General features: G+C 43.7%; 1 protein-coding gene across 1 annotated transcript; it reads right to left on the bottom strand.

The window, feature by feature from the left end:
• Nucleotides 1-462: 462 nt before the first annotated feature.
• On the bottom strand, nucleotides 463-17651 carry TEX30 (testis expressed 30). Its single transcript, XM_082244517.1, has 5 exons — nucleotides 17592-17651; nucleotides 10164-10400; nucleotides 6684-6735; nucleotides 2817-3019; nucleotides 463-726 (listed from the first exon to the last, which is right to left on the bottom strand). The coding sequence occupies exons 1-5, from the start codon at nucleotides 17619-17621 to the stop codon at nucleotides 562-564; spliced, it is 687 nt and encodes a 228-aa protein (XP_082100643.1). The 5' UTR covers nucleotides 17622-17651; the 3' UTR covers nucleotides 463-561.
• Nucleotides 17652-20186: the final 2535 nt, after the last annotated feature.

Here is a 20186-nt window from a genome sequence, read left to right on the forward strand (position 1 = left end):
TTGGAGCCACTGACCTGTAACAAGTTTTCAGAGCAGGGAATTCTCCCTACAGGTTCCGGGTCAGTGGCTCCAGGAGTGTTAAAAGCTAGAAAATGACTACGACAGCCAGGCACGTACAAGTATCAGAAGGAAGTAAGCAATGACAGCCCAAATATTTTCTCATGGCAGATTTTCCTTAACATGTAACTGCAGTTAATACCTGTACTATATAATTTTATCACACTATGGTAAGCCACCATAGGCGTGGTTCAGTAATCCTGTAACTAAAGAGCATAGTTCAAGGCAAAAGTTTAATGCCCGTGGTGGTTTTTATAATGTAGCAGGAATTTGGAATGTCTTTTTTTTACAAGGAACAATGCTGCAAATACTACTAACATCCCCACTGGGCCATACTCTAGAAATGAAACAGATATCTAGGTATGCCCCCTAAATAGAAGATGTTCTATAATTGCTAATGTCTAAGAATGGTGTTTCCAACAAACGCTGGCAAATTACTAGAGAGTACATAGTAACAAAGTAGACGTGGCTTGGTTTTCTGCTGAGTAAACGTGATACCAGTCTTTACAGCTTCAATATGTCTTGAATCCAGGACAAAGTCTGTTCATTTATTTCTGTCATAACGTCCTCCATTGTCTTTCCTTTGGCAGACATTCCATGATTGGCATTTTCAACCCAGTGGATCTGTACAGGAGCTTTCATTTTTCCAATGGTCTTCATCAACAAAGCCTATAATAAGAGATGGTAATTAAAAGTACATTCTGCAAAGTGTGATATAACTAGAGACACAACAGCATCAATTCATACGTAAAGTGCTACTAAACCCACAACAGTAACATCAGTGTGTATAGGCAGTAAAGCATGCTTGTTATACTCATTGTGGAACCTAAGGGGTAAATCCTCGGCATTTTGTAAAAATGTTTGATCCTGTACTGTACACACAGATCCTCCCGCATTGTCTACAGAACATGTCCGGATAAGACGGAGTTACTGGAGTCAGACTGCCCATGCTCAGATTGTTGTGTATTGCTAGAGAGTTGTTTTTTTCTTGGGGGAGTGCATGTGATCAGCACAGGGCCAATCAGCACTGTCCAGACAGGGGGACAGGGGTCCTGCATCATGATAGGACAGCCAGTGCAGAATGAAAACTCCTTTTACAGGCTTTAACCAGACACAGATAGAAGTCACAAGACTATTATATACTGCTGATGAATAAAGGTATTTAGCAATTTATATTTACTAAAATAATTGCATGTCCATGGTGTGTACTGTGGGAGACCAGATATAGTAAATGTAGGGTCCTGGGTTTAGTAAAACTTTAAAGTATTTTGTTCTTACATATCACTCAAAGCTTTAGACTCAGCCCTTCAACAGTGATAAAAAACAAAAAAAATTGAAAACCCATTCACATGCCCCTGGCTACTGGCTGGCAGGTCTCCTCGATCAGCTGTTTTAGATGCACTGCAAATGCTATTATAACATAAGGATTGGCCAGCTCAAAACAACCTAAGATGACAAAGCTATTGCTTTTCAGTAGGTGTCTCAAGCTGAGCAAATGTCTACATAGTTCCGCCTACACTGAAGCACAATGAATTTCCAAGGCTGGTTCTGATTCACACAAGGTGTGAACTGAACTGGGTTATTATAGTCAATGAGATTAGAATTCACATGTAGCCTTAAAGTGGTTGTAAAGCTAGGTTTTTTACTTTAATGCATTCTCTGCATTAGGGTAAATGGCTTTACCCCCCTCAAATACTCACCTGAACCCGATCTCAGTCCAGCGATGTGCACATCTGCAGCAGCTCTTCTACCAGCTGTGATAGGCTTGCCTGAGAGCAGTGAGAGCCATTGGCTTCTGCTGCTTTTAACCAAAACCTGTTAGCAGCGAACACAGCAACATGTTTTGTATGCTGATTGTACTAAAGAATAGAAGTGTACTTAGAAGCACAAAATGTGGGCTTTATGAATACCTTACACTATATTGCTTGAATTGTAATGGATGTGATTTGTCATTTGTTTTCTAGAATGTTGATACAGTTTCTATTATAAATAAAGAGTTAAAAAAAAAACATCACATCGGGTGACGTCATCAAAGGCAGCTCCTCCCCCTGTGCATGTTACGTCCAATAGGACTTCATCAGCGAGGAAGTCCTATTGGACGTAACGCGTATGGGGAGAGCTGCCTTTGATGACATCACCCTCTGCCATTCTACGAGACAAAGATTACACAAGGCTCCATTTTGTCTCTTTAGGCTAATATTTTTCATTTTAAATGTGAGTGGTATTATTTATATCTTAATAAAGCTCGATTAGTGTAAACAGAGAGCACTTAGATCTCTTTTTATCTGCATGTGGTAGGTGATCGCCTGGAGGGAGCAGTATACATGGCTGGTGTTCACTTTACCCCAATTCACGGGTACATGCGCTTATGACCTCCTGTTGACTCAGGGGTCCATCCATTAAGGTGAGCGCATAGGATATCCGTTGGTGGAGGGACAGTCATCTGTATACTTTCTTCGGATCTCCGTTTCTACACGTGGGTGAATTTATTGCTGTCTGGGCTTTGTGGTTCTCCCATTAGAATCTCTTGGGCTTTTATTGATTCTCTGATTTGATTATTTTGACCGATTAAAGTACATTCTGGGTTACAGACCCAAAACAAGTATGCAGGTCGACATATTATTGGCATGCAAGTAAACCACTTTGCAGAGATCTTTTCGCTTTAACATGTACAAGTCCATATCTGTTGATCAGTGTAAAAAACTATCAAAGGTGTAAATGCTAATTATAAAAACTGTGCATACTAAGTTTATGTTCACCTTATCACACATTTCATCCATTGAACCAGAGATGAACAGCATTGGCTTAGTTATCTGCAAGATATCTTCATCCCGGAGCTTGCTTTTTGCATTAGGAGGGTGTAAAGGATATGACAGGCAAATCAGGCCTTGGACTGCATCATCGTCATCTTCACAAGCTGCTCTCATTACACAAGCAGCAGCACGGGACCCCATGGATCGGCCTGTGCAAGAAGAATGGGAAAAACAAAATCTTAATCACCACCATTCAATATAAACAGCTGTGGCATCATCCATTCTGTAACCAAGTCTGTTAATAAGAGTTAGGTTACTAGTCAAAGTCATATTGATGTTAGCAACAGAAAACTGTTTTTAACTTACTGCTTAACAGCAAATAACCAACTTAATTTACCACCTTTAAGATAAAAAGCTAAACTGGTAATATTTTAAATTGCAGAATATCTTACACTTCACATTCATACAGTCTTTACTAAAAAAAAATTGTATCAATGTATACATTAAAGTGTTACTAAATCCACAACAGTAAAATCAGTCTGTATATGCAGTAAACCATGCTTGTTATACTCACTGTGGAACCTAAGGGGTTAAGCCTCTGCATTGTGTAAAAAGGCTGTTTGATCCTGTCTTCTCTCATCCTCCCCACAGTTCCAAATCCATCTACTGATAGTATAGAGCTTTGGGGGCACTCTGCACATGCTCAGTTGGGTGTGTATTGCTAGAGTTTTTTTTTTTTTGAGGGGAGGGTGTAAGTAATTGGCACAGGGCACAGAGTCATGCAGCCTCATAGGACAGTCAGAGGAGAATTAAAACTCCTCCTATAAGCTTTAACCACTGCTCAGCCAGACACTAATAGAAGTCACAAGACTGCTATATACTGCTGATGAGAAAAGGTATTTAGTGGACCTGCACGATTCTGGATAAAATGGAAACCACAATTTTTTTTTGCTTAGAATAAAAGATCACCATTCTCGGCGTAACATCTTCTTTCACATTATAATTTGGGCTAACTGCGTTTGAAAGACTTCTGTGCAAATACAGTGTGACATAAAAGATTGCAACGGTTGCCAGTTTATTCTCTAGGGTCTCTGCTAAAAAAAAATATATATATATATATATATATATATATATATATATATACACACACACACACAGCCCTCAAATTTTCCACTCGCCTGCTCGCATTTTGCGAGTGGAAAACTATGTAGGGCCAGCTCCGGGAGCAAGAGGAGAGGAAAGCCGGCCAGCCGACGGACTGGATAATATCAGAGCGCGGATCATCCCACTGTAACAGCTTTAATTTTAATTTACGGGCGCTCGCTGACACACACAGTCCCGCCTCCTAGCCCGGCTTCTTTGATGGACAGAACACCTGGCCAACCAGGACGTGTGATGTCTATCAAAGAGGCCGGGCTAGGAGGCTGGAGTGTGTGTGTCAGCGAGCGCCCGGCAATTACAATTAAAGCTGTTACAGTTGGATGATCCACGCCAGCAGTGGCATACCAATGGGGGGTGTCAAGCCGGTACTCATGCCAATCATCTCCTCATGTTAAGGCAGCTGCTCCCTCGGTCTGTGCTGCGCTGCTCGCGGGGGCTGGAAGAAGGTGAGTACCCAAGGATTGAGCAGCCTCCCTGTGTGACTGGATAGGAGGAGCAGTGGGGTGGCTGCATATAGAGCAATTGATCTTTCCATATTATTCCTACAGCTGCCTGATGCCTGATTCTCCTCTCTGCAGGCAATCAGCGGTTGCAGGAAGAATATGGAAAGATCAATTCCTCTATATGCAGCCGCCCCACCGCTCCTCCTATTCATTTTTTTTCTTTTGCTGCCCCCCCCCCCAGTGCTGTACAGCCCCCCCTCTCCAGCCCCTTAGTGCTCTTCAGCCCCCCCCCTCCAGCCCCCCAGTGCTCTTCAGCCCCCCCCCCTCCAGCCCCCCAGTGCTCTTCAGCCCCCCCCCCCAGTGCTCTTCAGCTTCCCCTCCAGCCCCTTAGTGCTCTTCAGCCCCCCTCCAGCCCCTTAGTGCTCTTCCATGAGACTATCCATTATTTTAAGGGGTGCCATGAGACTGTCCATAATTTTAATGGGTGCCTTGACTGAAAAAAGGTTGAGAAACACTGCTTTAAGTAAATGCAAATATTTAAAGCCCAACTCCGAGCTGATAAAATATGATGCCTTGCAGTTCTTTAGTTAGTAGCTCATTTTGTCCTGGGGAGAGGAGAACCCATTTACTTACCTGATGCTCTGCTCCTCTGGCAGAGGCTCTCCCACACTATCTGGCGGTGGACTGTCCCTCCGCATCCTCATACCCAGGGCAGGGCTATGGCTCCTGCTTTGGTTTTGATGACCTCAGGACCCTAGACAGCTACAGTGCGAGGATGTGAGCTGTGAGGACCAGTTTAGCTGCGAGTAGCCCCCCGACGATTGGGTAAGTAAATTACCTTTTATTGTTTCTGTAAATACAAAGAAGCAATTATCCCTTGCACAGCCCCACTGCATTGAATCCTTTTTTTATTTGCCCGGAGTTGGGTTTTCAAGCTCGCTATCAGGTCTGTGGTGGCCCATGGCCAAAATATTGTGTGCAGGCCCAAATTTGTTTGGGTAGCAGAAAATGGAGGATAGAATGACAGGCTCATGAGGACTGAGCTGGTAATGAGTAATTCCTGGCATACGGTTGTCTTTCCATTTTACTGGCATGATTAGTATCATTGGTGTGCACAGCCTATTGCATTAGGGTGTGCACGCCAGCGCACAAACACACATGCGTTTATATCAGCAGAGCAGCAGATGGTATCAGTAGAGCCGAGATTGGTGTCAGTAGTTTTTACTTTTTTATTATTTTTTTTAAGTACTGTATTTTTAACAACTTTATTTTTTTAATTATTCTTTACAATGTTATTTAATATTTTCTTTTTTTAGGAGCCCTGTTGGGGGGCTTTGGTGAAATATTAAGCGTCTAAACAGGGAAAGGGACTGAGGACAGAGCTTCCTCAGTCCCTTTCTCTGCAGCCTCAGCTGCACTGGACAGTGAATGAATGGGAAGTGTTCTGTGATGAGCAGCTTCTTGTCCATTCACACACTGAAGCATAGTAAACATAGTTTACTATGCTTCAGTTAAGAATATTCACAGGAGCGATTGATAAAGGATACTCACTGTGTTCATTCAGTCATGCATCCTGAATCATCCCCCGCAGCAGCAGATGGGAAAGGAGAAGAGGAAAGCGGGCTGCACTGCAGTGGGGGAGACAGGGGGCACCAGGAAGCAGGAGGAATCGGCATCACACAGGATGATTAGGGCGTGCCTAGGCACACCTGACACACCCTGTGCACACTCCTATGATTAGCATACTGTATGTTGATACATCATAAAGTACCTAGGCAGTTTTGTAACCCCTTGAGACTGGGATCGGGATGGAGGGATTAACTTATGAAAATATGTCCCCAAAATAACCAGTTGGTTAGTCACACACTTGGAGAACTGGGATGTGCAATGTGGTAATACACAGGCATTTTTTGGCAATATGCAGTCAACACAATGGCAGTTATGTAAATATGTTGGCATGACATGTGTATATCTATATATATACACACACACACACACACACACACACATGTATATATGGGTAACAAATGTAGGCAGCACACTGACAATTGTGATTGTGGGCAAAGTATTGCCAGAACTCACGTATAAACAACACCAAATTTGGAGGAGTGGGGGGGGGGGGCAAAGGGGAGCATCAGTGGATGGGCACTGAATATAGAAAAATTAACCTACGCTGTTTTCATTTCAGCAGAATGTGCTTTATAATAATATTGACCAGATATTACAATTATAACGAATAGGACATTAAATGGTAGAGAAGACAGCTCACCTAGAAGGAAAATCCCGCCAATGTTATAATCATCCAGAGATTTTATATACATCTAAAAAGAAAAAAAATAGTTCTAACAATAAATTCAAAGTTTACATGTATTCATACATCTGTGCTTCCTGAGGGATATGCTGTGTAACTAACTTTCCCTCTCTCTGCTTGTTGTATCACCAATCACATTCAAACTTCATAGGCAGGTCTGTATCTATAGGCATGCGCAGGGGGTGTGCCAGGTGTGCCTAGGCACACCCTAATCCCTATGGGCAGTACTGATTCCCCCTACTGCCCAGGTTTCCCCCCCTCTTGTTGGCCCCACACTCTGCAGTGCTGGTGGCTTTCCTCTCCATCAGGATATGTGAATTAACGGCCCCTTCTTTTTCTAAATGAACACAGTGAACACACTTGTTTACTGTATCCATTCATAACTGAAGCATAGCTAACTGTGTTTACAATGATTCAGTTTGTGAATGAACAGGAAGGCTCTAAGCACAGAGGACTTCCCATTCATTCACCGTTCCATGTAGCTGAGTTTGCAGACACAGTCATGTGTGTGTTTGAGCTTCGAGGTGCACACCCTAATGCCATAGGCTGCGCACACCAATGTCTGTATCTCTGAGGTGCCTATGAGATAAAGTCTTAGTAACTTTACTGGTATATAAGTCTATACAAAGAGAGTGGCAATTTCCACATATCACCAGCAAGAAAATGGAGCAGTTCTGCCAGTTATGCCTAATAAAAAAAAACTGCAGTTCTGTGCAGATAGGCTGTGCCCCGGATATAACCCTTTCACTGCCAAGCCACATTCTCCACTTTTAACCTCAGGTGGCCAAACCATTTTTGCAATTTTTCACTTCACAGCTTTCAGAGTTTCTACAGTATAAGACCCCTAAAACCCCTTGGTGCGCATTGTGATAAAATAATGCAGACATACATTTTATTACAACGCAGTGTTTTACGATATGCCATAGAATTGAATTAATGTAATTTTAAAAAATGTAAAAAAAACAAACAAAATCAAGTTATGTGATGCATTGTACTGTGCCTTGAAAAAGTATTCATACCCATTGAGATTTTCCAAGTTTTGTCATGTTACAACCAAAAATTTAAATGTATTTTATTGGGATTTTATGGGATAGACCAACACAAAGTGGCACATAATTGTGAAGTGGAAGGTAAATGATAAATGGTTTTCAAAATTATTTACAAATAACTATCTGAAGAGTGTGGCATGCATTTGTATTCAGCCCCCTGAGTCAATACTTTGGAGAACCACCTTTGACTGCAATTACAGCTGCAAGTCTTTTTGGGTATATCTCTACCAGCTTTGTACATCTAGGAGAGTTACATTTTTGCCCATTCTTTTTTGCAAAATAGATCAAGCTCTGCCAGGTTGAATGGAGAGTGTCTGTGAACAGCAATTTTCAAGTCTTGCCACCGATTCTCAATTGGATTTAGGTCTGGACTTTGACTGGGCCATTCTAACACATGAATATGCTTTGATCTAAACCTTTCCATTGTAGCTCTGGCTGTATTTTTAGGGTTGTTGTCCTGCTGGAAGGTGAAAGGTGTCCTGCTGGACCATTGGAAGCTGGAAGGCCTCAGTCTCAAGTCTTTTTCAGACTCTAACAGGTTTTCTTCCAAGATTCCCCTGTATTTGGCTCCATCCATATTCCCATCAACTCTGACCAGCTTCCCTGTCCCTGCTAAAAAAAGCATCCCCACAACATGATGCTGCCACCACCATGGTGTGTTCAGGGTGATGTGCAGTGTTAGTTTTCTGTCACACATAGCGTGTTGCTTTTAGGCCAAAAAGTAAAATTTTGGTCTCATCTGACCAGAGCACCTTCTTCCACATGTTTGTCCGCCACATGGCTTCTCGCTAACTGCAAAGAGGACTTCTTATGGCTTTCTTTTGCCACACTTCCATAAAGGCCAGATATGTGGAGTGCCCATGACATGATAGGAGCCATTACTTATCAGGGCACTTATGCGGGCTCAATCCCGATCCTCGCTGCCTGCATCTATAGACACAGACATAAGGACTTGGCCCCGCCCCCTGCTCCCTTGTCTCAGAGTTGATTGACAGCAGCAGATGGCCAATTGCTCCCGCTGCTGTCAATCTGCCCTGTAGGGAAGGAGAGAGTGGAGATAGCCACAGTCCTCATGCCCAGCTAGATCGAGATCGGGCTCAGGTAAGCATAAAGGGGGCTGGGGGGGTTCCTGCACATAGAAGGTTTTTTTACCTTAATGCAGAAAATGTTAAAGTGGTTCTAAAGCCTAAACATTTTTTATTCTAATAGGCATCAGCATCACCCCTCACCCCCCCCCCTTTATAGTTACCTGAACCCTCATTCGATCCAGTGCTGTGCGCATCTGCAGCTCTTCTCCCCCCTCACTTCCAGATCTCGCTGGCTTTGCTGGGGCACCCGGGAACCATTGGCTCCCATTGCTGTCAATTAAAGCCAGTGATGAGGGAGCGGGGCATTGTGTCAATGGACCCAGCAATGGGAGGAGCAAGTATGTGATGTACGGCCAGACAGCTCACAGTGATAGTCTGCAGGAGATCTGCATGGCATCAGCGATCTGCTGATCTCTGGTGCAATGCTTTCCAATGCATATATTTTTTTACCTGCAAAAATTGGTGCATTTATTTATTTATTTTTTAAAGGTGAACTTATCCTTTAAGGTTTCATGCACATGCCCGGAAGAGCGTATACAGTGGCAGAGATCATAGCCAGTGTAAGGGTGCCACAGCTGCACCATACAGCCTCCCACTGCAATAAATGGCTGTACAGTGCTATATGATATTTACACCAATGCTTGCATAAACACGCACTTGGGCACAAGCATACAACCTTGGGTGCAGATTTTCTACAGCCACAGATGTACGTCTGTGCGCATGCATGATTTAATGCAAACTCCACCATAAACACTGGCATAGCCTGAGCGTAAACACGCCACACACCAGGGCAATTCAAATCAATCATATGATATACAAAATGAATAAGTAAAAGTTACCTTTAATGAAAACCACATTAAAAATAAGATCTGCAACCTCCTGAACATTGCTGCTGGTCGTTACCACCTTATGACCAATAGGCAAGCCCGCAAGGGAAAAACTGTAGAAATTTGAATGGAACATCAGCTGTCTATATTTAGAGATCTACTAATTGGTTGATTGTAATTATAATGGTTTTCATTGAAGGTATGCACTAACTATCTATTTTCCAATATAAATTCAGTTTGGATTGCTCACTTTTATGGCTTGTTTACAATGTATTAGCTACATGCCATATGTGGCACTTGGAATGAGCAAAAGCACCCAGATCACTGCTAAATGACTAAGGAACATATGGGTAGAAGGAACTGGATTTTTGTGTAATTTCTCCTCCTAAACAATGTAATTATATAACTATGCTATATTACTTGGGATTTTTGTAGCAAACCTGAAATTACTGCCCATGTTAATGATTTACATACCACCACAGCATTGTAAGCTTTGGTTCTGTAAACAAGATTGAGTCCTTTGCATGTAAATCGTAGACAGAGCAATCCATGAGATGCCAAGTGGCTCGCCAAAGAAACCAAGTGAGCAAAGTTCATGTCTCCCCCAGCACCGTGTGTGAGAATGACCCCATATAATACACCGCTGTGAGCTTTAGGAATGGATAAAACAGCATCCAGAGATTTCTTGGCGAATGGGATTTTAATCTTCTCCTGAAAAATATAAAATATACATATAAAAGAATATGCCAACACATCAATCATTGACATTACAGTACTGTGTATACAGTGGGTACGGAAAGTATTCAGACCCCCTTAAATTTTTCACTCTTTGTTATATTGCAGCCATTTGCTAAAATCATTTAAGTTCATTCTTCTTCCTCATGAATGTACACATAGCACCCCATACTGACAGAAAAACACAGAATTGTTGACATTGTTGCAGATTTATTAAAAAAGAAAAACTGAAATATCACATGGTCCTAAGTATTCAGACCCTTTGCTGTGACACTCATATATTTAACTCAGGTGCTTTCAATTTCTTCTGATCATCCTTGAGATGGTTCTACACCTTCATTTGAGTCCAGCTGTGTTTGATTATACTGATTGGACTTGATTAGGAAAGCCACACTGCATGTCAGAGCAAATGAGAATCATGAGGTCAAAGGAACTGCCTGAAGAGCTCAGAGACAGAATTGTGGCAAGGCACAGATCTGTCCAAGGTTACAAAAAGATTTCTGCTGCACTTAAGGTTCCTAAGAGCACAGTGGCCTCCATAATCCTCAAATAGAAGATGTTTGGGACGACCAGAACCCTTCCTAGAGCTGGCCGTCCGGCCAAACTGAGCTATCGGGGGAGAAGAGCCTTGGTGAGAGAGGTAAAGAAGAACCCAAAGATCACTGTGGCTGAGCTCCAGAGATGCAGTCAGGAGATGGGAGAAAGTTGTAGAAAGTCAACCATCACTGCAGCCCTCCACCAGTCGGGGCTTTATGGCAGAGTGGCCCGACGGAAGCCTCTCCTCAGTGTAAGACACATGAAAGCCAGCATGGAGTTTGCTAAAAAACACCTGAAGGACTCCAAGATGGTGAGAAATAAGATTCTCTGGTCTGATGAGACCAAAATAGAACTTTTTGGCCTTAATTCTAAGCGGTATGTGTGGAGAAAACCAGGCACTGCTCATCACCTGTCCAATACAGTCCCAACAGTGAAGCATGGTGGTGGCAGCATCATGCTGTGGGGGTGTTTTTCAGCTGCAGGGACAGGACGACTGGTTGCAATCGAGGGAAAGATGAATGCGGCCAAGTACAGGGATATCCTGGACAAAAACCTTCTCCAGAGTGCTCTGGACCTCAGACTGGGCCGAAGGTTTACCTTCCAACAAGACAATGACCCTAAGCACACAGCTAAAATAACGAAGGAGTGGCTTCACAACAACTCCGTGACTGTTCTTGAATGGCCCAGCCAGAGCCCTGACTTAAACCCAATTGAGCATCTCTGGAGAGACCTAAAAAGGGCTGTCCACCAACGTCCATCCAACCTGACAGAACTGGAGAGGATCTGCAAGGAGGAATGGCAGAGGATCCCCAAATCCAGGTGTGAAAGACTTGTTGCATCTTTCCCAAAAAGACTCCTGGCTGTATTAGATCAAAAGGGGGCTTCTACTAAATACTGAGCAAAGGGTCTGAATACTTAGGACCATGTGATATTTCAGTTTTTCTTTTTTAATAAATCTGCAACAATGTCAACAATTCTGTGTTTTTCTGTCAGTATGGGGTGCTATGTGTACATTCATGAGGAAGAAGAATGAACCTAAATGATTTTAGCAAATGGCTGCAATATAACAAAGAGTGAAAAATTTAAGGGGGTCTGAATACTTTCCGTACCCACTGTATATACTGAACAAAATTATAAAAACACAAAACTTTTGTTTTTGCCCCCATTTTTCATGAGCTGAACTCAAAGATCTAAGACTTTTTCTATGTACACAAAAGGCCTATTCCTCTCAAATATTGTTCACAAATCTGTCTAAATCTGTGTTAGTGAGCACTTCTCCTTTGCCGAGATAATCCATCCACCTCACAGGTGTGGCGTATCAAGATGCTGATTAGACAGAATGATTATTGCACAGGTGTGCCTTAGGCCACATTAAAAGGCCACTCTAAAATGTGTGTGGGGGGGGGGGCTGAATACCAGTCAGTATCTGGTGTGACCACCATTTGCCTCACACACTGCAACACATCTCCTTTGCATAGAGTTGATCAGGTTGTTGATTGTGGCCTGTGGAATGGTGGTCCACTCCGCTTCAATGGCTGTGCAAAGTTGCTGGATATTGGCAGGACCTGGAACACGCTGTCGTATACCCCGATCCAGAGCATCTCAAACATGCTCAGTGGGTGACATGTCCGGTTAGTATGCTGGCCATGCAAGAACTGGGATATTTTCAGCTTCCAGGAATTGTGTACAGATCCTTGCAACATGTGGCCTTGCATTATCATGCTGCAACATGAGCTGATGGTCGTGGATGAATGGCACAACAATGGGCCTCAGGATCTAGTCACGGTATCTCTGTGCATTCAAAATGCCATCAATAAAATGCACCTGTGTTCGTTGTCCATAACGTACGCCTGCCTATACCATAAACCCACCGCCACTATGGGCCACTCGATCCACAACGTTGACATCAGCAAACCGCTCACCCACACGGCGCCATACACACTGTCTGCCATCTGCCCTGTACAGTGAAAACCAGGATTCATCCGTGAAGAGAACACCTCCCCAAAGTGCCAGATGCCATCGAATGTGAGCATTTATGCCCACTCAAGTCAGTTACAGTGACGAACTGCAGTCAGGTCGAGACCCTGATGAGCATGCAGATGACTTTCCCTGAGACGGTTTCTGACAGTTTGTGCAGAAATTCTTTGGTTATGCAAACCGATTGTTGCAGCAGCTGTCCGGGTGGCTGGTCTCAGATGATCTTGGAAGTGAAGATGCTGGATGTGGAGTCCTGGGCTGGTGTGGTTACACGTGGTCTGCGGTTGTGAGACAGGTTGGATGTACTGCCAAATTCCCTGAGACGCCTTTGGAGACGGCTTATGGTAGAGAAATGAACATTCAATTCACGAGCAACAGCTCTGGGGGATATTCCTGCAGTCAGCATGCCAATTGCAAGCTCCCTCAAAACTTGCGACATCTGTGGCATTGTGCTGTGTGATAAAACTGCACATTTTAGAGTGGCCTTTTATTGTGGGCAGCCTAAGGCACACCTGTACAATAATCATTCTGTCTAATCAGCATCTATATATGCCACACCTGTGAGGCGAATGGATTATCTCAGCAAAGGAGAAGTGCTCACTAACACAGATTTACACACATTTGTGAACAATATTTGAGAGAAATCGGCCTTTTGTGTACATAGAAAAAGTCTTAGATCTTTGAATTCAGCTCATGAAAAATGGGGGAAAAAACAAAAGTGTTGCGTTTATAATTTTGTTCAGTGTGTGTGTATATATATATATATATATATATATATAAAACAATGAAAGGCCAAACCGAATAAAAACAGTTAAAGGTTAAGTGTCAAATTTAAAGCCATTTTTTTTCCTTTTTAGATATAACAGGGAATCAATGACAGATGGCTGCGGAAGTCCACAATACATGTAATCACAGTGAGCTGTTACATGAGGTTAACCACTTGCCGACCGCCGCACGACTATCTACGTCGGCGGTCAGCCCCTCACAGGCAAACTAACGTAGGGCTACGTTGCTTGCTTGTGAGGGTCTAGGGAGCGAGCGCGCGCCCCCCGGGGCGCGCTCCCGCTCCCGCGTGGTCACGGACCCCCCCGCGCGTGTGACCAGCGGACCCGATGTCCGCCGGTCACTCGGCGATCGGCGGGGGAGAGGGAGAATGTCAGGCAGCTTGTGTAAACAAACTGCCCGTCATTCTCTTCGCTGCAAAGACACTGATAAAACGGATCTGGTATGTAGATCCGTTGATCAGTGTCTTTACAGCTAGAGCCACAGCCAATCACAGTAGAAACCACGCCCCTAGGGACACACACAGCCCCTCCCTTCCAAATAAAGTTAACCCCTTCACTACCAGTGTATTTTTACAGTAACAGTGCATATATATAGCACTGATTACTGTAGAAATGTCACTGGTAACCCCAAAAGTGTCAAAAATGTCAGTCAAGGGTCCGATCTGTCCGCCGCAATGTCGCAGTACCGCAAAAAAAATCGCAGATCGCCGCCATTACGCGTTAAAAAAAAAAACAACAAAAATGACAAAAATCTTTCCCTTCGTTAGTAAACGCGATAACTTTTGCGCAAACCAATCAAAATACGCTTTTTGCGATTTTTTTTACCAAACATAGGTAGCATAAAATAAATTGGCCGAAAATTTTTAAAAATTTTGATTTTTACATTTTTTTTTGGGGGAATTTCATATAAAAAAATGTGAAAAATATTGTTATTTTTGCAAAATTGACGCTCTTTTTTTGTTTATAGCGCGTGATCAAAAAATCGCACAGGTGATCAAATACCACCAAAAGAAAGCTCTGTTTGTGGGAAAAAAAGGACGTCAAATTCGTTTAGGTACAGCGTCGCACGACCGCGCAATTGTGCGTTAAATTCACGCAGTGCCGAATCGCAAAATACCCCCTGGTCGGAATGGGGGTAAAATCTTCCGGGGCTTAAGTGGTTAAGGACAGATGATCAGCCCTGGACGCAAACAGTTTGGGACCAAGGACACTCATCTATCACTAACCACATGAAACCGCTCAATGTTGGAATACATGCAAACAGTTGAGACCACCTGTCATTGATATTGTTAGCTGGCCACGGTTGTGTACCTCAACCTGTGCTACCCAGGAACTTACAGCAGGGGTCTTCTGAGACCTCTGATATTTCCCCAAAGCCACCACTAGTAAAATAAAAAAGTTGTTGCAATGCATGTTACATGTGTTATTCACCGTTCACATGGCTTTTTTTTAACTTTTTTAAAATGACATTTGTTTAATTCTATGTGCATGCAATGTAGCATGCTGTGTTGCAATAAAATGTATGCCTGAATCACAGCGCTGCTGGTCAGATGTTACCACAACAATAGGTGTGAAGCCTACTCCAGAATTTCAGGCCCCATTCACATATCGCGTAGCAAGATTGTGGGTTCCCTCTTGCGATCTTAAAAGCAGGATTGATATGAAAATCTGCATTTCGCACATAGGGCAGCCTATACGCCCTGAATAGGCTGCCCTATGTGCATTTGTTGCACCCATGAAGTTCAGGAACCAATTTTTGGCCCTGACAATTTGTTGCCCGACAATCATGGCATGACATGAATGAATAGTACCAAATGCGCATCGTGTGTTTTCCTGCGATTTGGAACCACAAGCAGAATCTGATCAATTCTGCCCACAATTGCTAATCGCCCAAATGTGAACGGGGCTCAAGGGTCATTTTCCCATTTACAGTTTTATGTACCTTTGAGTTCACCATTTTGCAAAAAGGCAAAATTTAAAACTTACAAATATTTGTTATTTTTATCTTTTGAATTTAGTAGGAAGTTATATTGTGTTTGTGTGCGCTAACAAGGAGTACATTTAGGACCAGTTCACACCACAGAAACGCAGTCTGGATGCGTTCTGGATGCTTTTTTGCATGCGCTATTTTGATGCATTCTGGTGCATTTTATGCATTTTTCCCCTTCTTTTTTTCTTCACCTTTCAGTGCATTTTTGGTGCGTTTAAGTGTGTTCTGTGTGTTTTTTATGTGTTTTACCGCATTCCAGTACAGTTCAGTGCAGAAAAAATGCAGCATGTTCAATTTTCTTTTCTAGAACTGGAGCGCTCTGGAACTGACTGCACTGGCGTGAACTATGCCATTGAAAACCATATAACCTACTTTCTATGCTTTTGGATACAGAAAAAAAACCGCACTGGCCTGCATGTGATGTGAACTGGCCCTTATATGGCATGCAGTGTTGTAGGATGTGCCGTTTCCAGCACATCGGCACCCTGCCTTCTCACCACACACCAGCATCTACTACCTTACAGGCCCTTAATGTATCAGAGCTGCAGGGGAAATATGCAGTAAATTCATAAAACAGGCAAACCACTTCATACACCGAGTCCAAGGAGTTTGAAAGAGTTAGGCCCCTTTCACACAGGGCAGACTTCAGCTGCGATCTGCTTTCTCAGCATGGAATCTGTCTGCTGATCCCCGCTGAGTAGGTGGATGACAGGTCCATGTCAGCTCCACCTAGGCAGAGCAGACACAGACTGCTCTCCTCTATGGGTGGCTGCTCTATGGTCTCCTCTATGGACCCTTGTCTGTTTACACCCGACTGGCATCCAATCTGATCTGCTGGTGGGAAGGGATCGACAGATGTTCATTTATACCCGCCGCTCTATAGAGAAGGATGGAGGTTCTGATCGTGTCCACCTGAAAAACAGACAGACCCGTTCAGACCGTCTCCGTGAAAGGGGCCTTAGTAGGGTTGCCACCTCATCCCTTTAAACAAGGACACATATTAATTACACAGGTTCTGAGGCTAATATAATGCACATAAGGCACCAAGTGAGTTTAATTACCACCTTAATTAGCCACAGAACCTGTGTAATTAATATGTGTCCTGGTTTAGAGGGATGAGGTGGCAATCCTAGGCCTTGTTTACACTGTGTGCGGTGACTGGCATTTTTCCCTACTGGCTAAACAACAGTCACACAAGGGCCCATAGAATACAGATTTTGCGAAAGGTTCTTGCTTGCATCCTAAAAGTGCTGCAACATGCGGCAAATTGAAGTACAAGCTCTAGACAGGTCCATGAATTTGCCACATGCTGCACCAATTTTACAGCACGAGAGACACTTTTGCAAATATATCAACACCAGTCTTTATAAATTCCGGGGACTGTGTGTTCAGATCTGTGCACCCGCTCCTGTCCTAACGTCAAACCTGGACATGTGATTTTTATCCATGCAGCCACTTCTATGGGCTGCCTGCACACAGCTCAGGGGTGGATGCACATGCGTCTGCCAGCAACTCAGCGCAGGGAAAGGGATTAATCGCCCATCTGAATGAGCCCTATCGGTTTCTAAATGCATATAAATGCATGCAACGATTTTATATTCTCACTGTACATTTAGCTGCGTTTAGACACATTTAATTTACTTGCATTTAGAGAAAACAGAAGTCTGGGCGTCCAGGGGCAGATTAGATGCCCTGAATGCTTCTAAATGTACGTACATTTAAATGCAGTCAAATTTAATTTGAAATTATATTGTTTGTTTATATTTTTCAGATAATTGCACAATGAATCTAAATGCAGGCGGTTAGTGTGACTGTAGCCTAAAGCGTGTGTGAGATTGTAGGAGAGTCTGAGCACATGGCTGTATATTATTACTATACCTCTGTGAAGTCCCCCATGGCTGTACTCATACACACTGCTGGCAGATCTCACAATGGAAGGAGGAGGAGAGGAGGGAGGAACTTCCTCATTACAACATGCTGCAGGATCTGTCACATGAATGGCTGCAGCGTTCTATACTAGATAAAAAGGGTTTTCCCAAGGACTACAACACGCAGTCAACGTATATACAATGTGCACATGTTCATTGTCATACATTACTGATCACCTGATTCTGGACACTGTCTCTAGACTCTTGATCCACAGTGTGCAGACGCAGATACAGAAAAATCTTAGATTGCGAGCATAATTCTTTCCAGAAACATGCTTGTAATCCAAAGCACTCCTAAATCAAAGCGAATTTCCCCATAAGAAATAATGGAGACTCAGATGATTCGTTCCACAACCATTTATTCATACGTCCTTCAATCAATAGTCCATATAAAAGGATTATAGCAATGTGATAGGTTGTGTAACCATAAAATAAATAAAATATCCATCCACAAATGGCAGCCTCCACAAGGGGGTTAGAAGCAAAATCCAGCGAGAGAATAAGAGTCGGTTCACACTATGGCGACACAACTCTGTACTACTTCGGGGGCGACTTGTGAAGTCCAGTGCACCGCGACTTCGGCGCGACTTGCACGGACTTCATATAATGAATGTCTATGCAAGTCGCTCCGATGTCACCCCGAGGTAGTACAGGACCCATTTTCTAAGTCGGGTCCTGTAGCAGTCAATGGACCGCAACTTGTCAGGCTGACAAGTCGCCTGACAAGTCGCGCTGGTGTGAATCGAGTCTAAAGGAGAAGAGAGGTGCCTCAAAGTGCAACAATATGGTTACATTTAATGAAGGTTCAATATTCAGCAACTCACATGGTTGAATAGTGTTGCCAACTGCCCGTAGATTTACGGGCAGCCCGTAAATGCCTGTAGCAGGAGAAAAGTGCACGTAAAACAATGACTGCAGCAGCATGGTCAGAACTGTGAGTTTGCGGAGTCACTGTCGGGCAGGACTCACTCGGACAAGTCCCGCCTGTGCAGTGCATGCCCTGCCTCCTGTGATGTCATTTTCCCCGCCAGTGCGGTCTCACTGCCCCCAGCCTATATAGCCAGGAGCCCGCCGAGTGGCTTTTGCTGGACAGAGGACCGTCTGGGACTGTGGTGGGAGCCGAGGCTGGGGAGCAGAGTGGACCGGATGGACTCTGAGCACAGACAGACGCCTGAGGCAGAGCAGAGCAGACTCCCTGGTGGTGGTGGTCATCGTCTAGACTGGTCTGGTGGTAAGTGGACTGAAAGAAGAATTATTATAAAGGAGGTAAATTAGGGATTAGGGAAACATTTTTTTTGTGGAAAGTGTGTAAACTGGACTGGTGTTTTTATGGCCTACCCTCCCCCTAAAATCTTGTCAAAGCACATTGCACTTTAAGCTTCGGACGGTCCTCTCTCTCTCTAGTGGTCTCTCTATCTCTCTCTCTAGTGGCCTCTCTCTCGTAGTGGTCTCTCTCTCTAGTGATCTCTCTCTCTGGTGGTCTCTCTCTCTCCCCCTCCCTCTTTCTCCCTCTCTCTCTCGTGGCCTCTCTCTCTGTGGGGTCAAAGTGGTTTGTGGTCTGTGTTGGGGACAGTCATTCTGTTTTATACATAGATTTTTCTGGATTTTCCTCCACCCCACTGTGACCAGCCTGCTACTTCCAGCCAGCTGTCTTGGACCAGCCTGCTCCTTTTTATCTAGCCATCTTGGACCAGCCTGCTCCTTCTAGCCAGCCGTCTCGGACCAGCCTGCTCCTTCCAGCCAGCTGTCTTGGACCAGCCTGCTCCTTCCATCCAGCCGTCTTGGACCAGCTTGCTCATTCCAGCCAGCCGGCTTGGACAAAGTTACCGCCCTGAGCAAAGGGCTACCTGCCGGCAAATACCACAGCTACATATTACGGTAAGTACACAACTTGTTTTGTGGGGTGTTTTTTATCCTTTAGGTGCTATATTCTCATTTTAGGTTTTCTCCCTCCAGTTTTTGTATAGGTAAATTTTACTAGACTTGCCATCTTGCACCAGCCTGCTCCTTCCAGCCATCCATCTTGGACCACCAGCCTGCTGCTTCTAGGTGTCTTGGATCACCAGCCTGCTCCTTCCAGGCTTCTTGGAAAACCAGCCTACTCCTTCCAGCCATTTTGGACCAGCCTGTTCCTTCCAGCCATCTTGGACTAAGTTCGACTTGGCTACCTGCCATCTGCCTTCAAATTCTACAGCTAAAACTCTTGTGAACATACACTACAGCTACATCTTATGGTAAGTACACTGTTCAGTTTTTGTTGTGTTTTTGGTTTTTAGCATTTAGTTGCTATGTCACATTTCAGGTTTTTCTCCTTCCTGTTTTGTATAGGTTGATTTTCCTGAACTCTCATCCACCACCGTGACCTCTGCTATTGACTCAATGCCATCTTCTGGACTGGTAAGTGCATGTCAATTTGCAAGCCTTTTTTTTTTTTTCGTTTACGGTTTACACACTGATCAATTTGTGTTGATTTTTTTTTTTTTTTTTTTTGGTTCTCCCCTAGAATTACTGTTATTATTATTATTATACAGGATTTATATAGCGC

The sequence above is a fragment of the Pelophylax lessonae genome (assembly GCF_965119305.1).
Source record: "Pelophylax lessonae genome assembly, chromosome: 2".
NCBI lineage: Eukaryota > Metazoa > Chordata > Amphibia > Anura > Ranidae > Pelophylax > Pelophylax lessonae.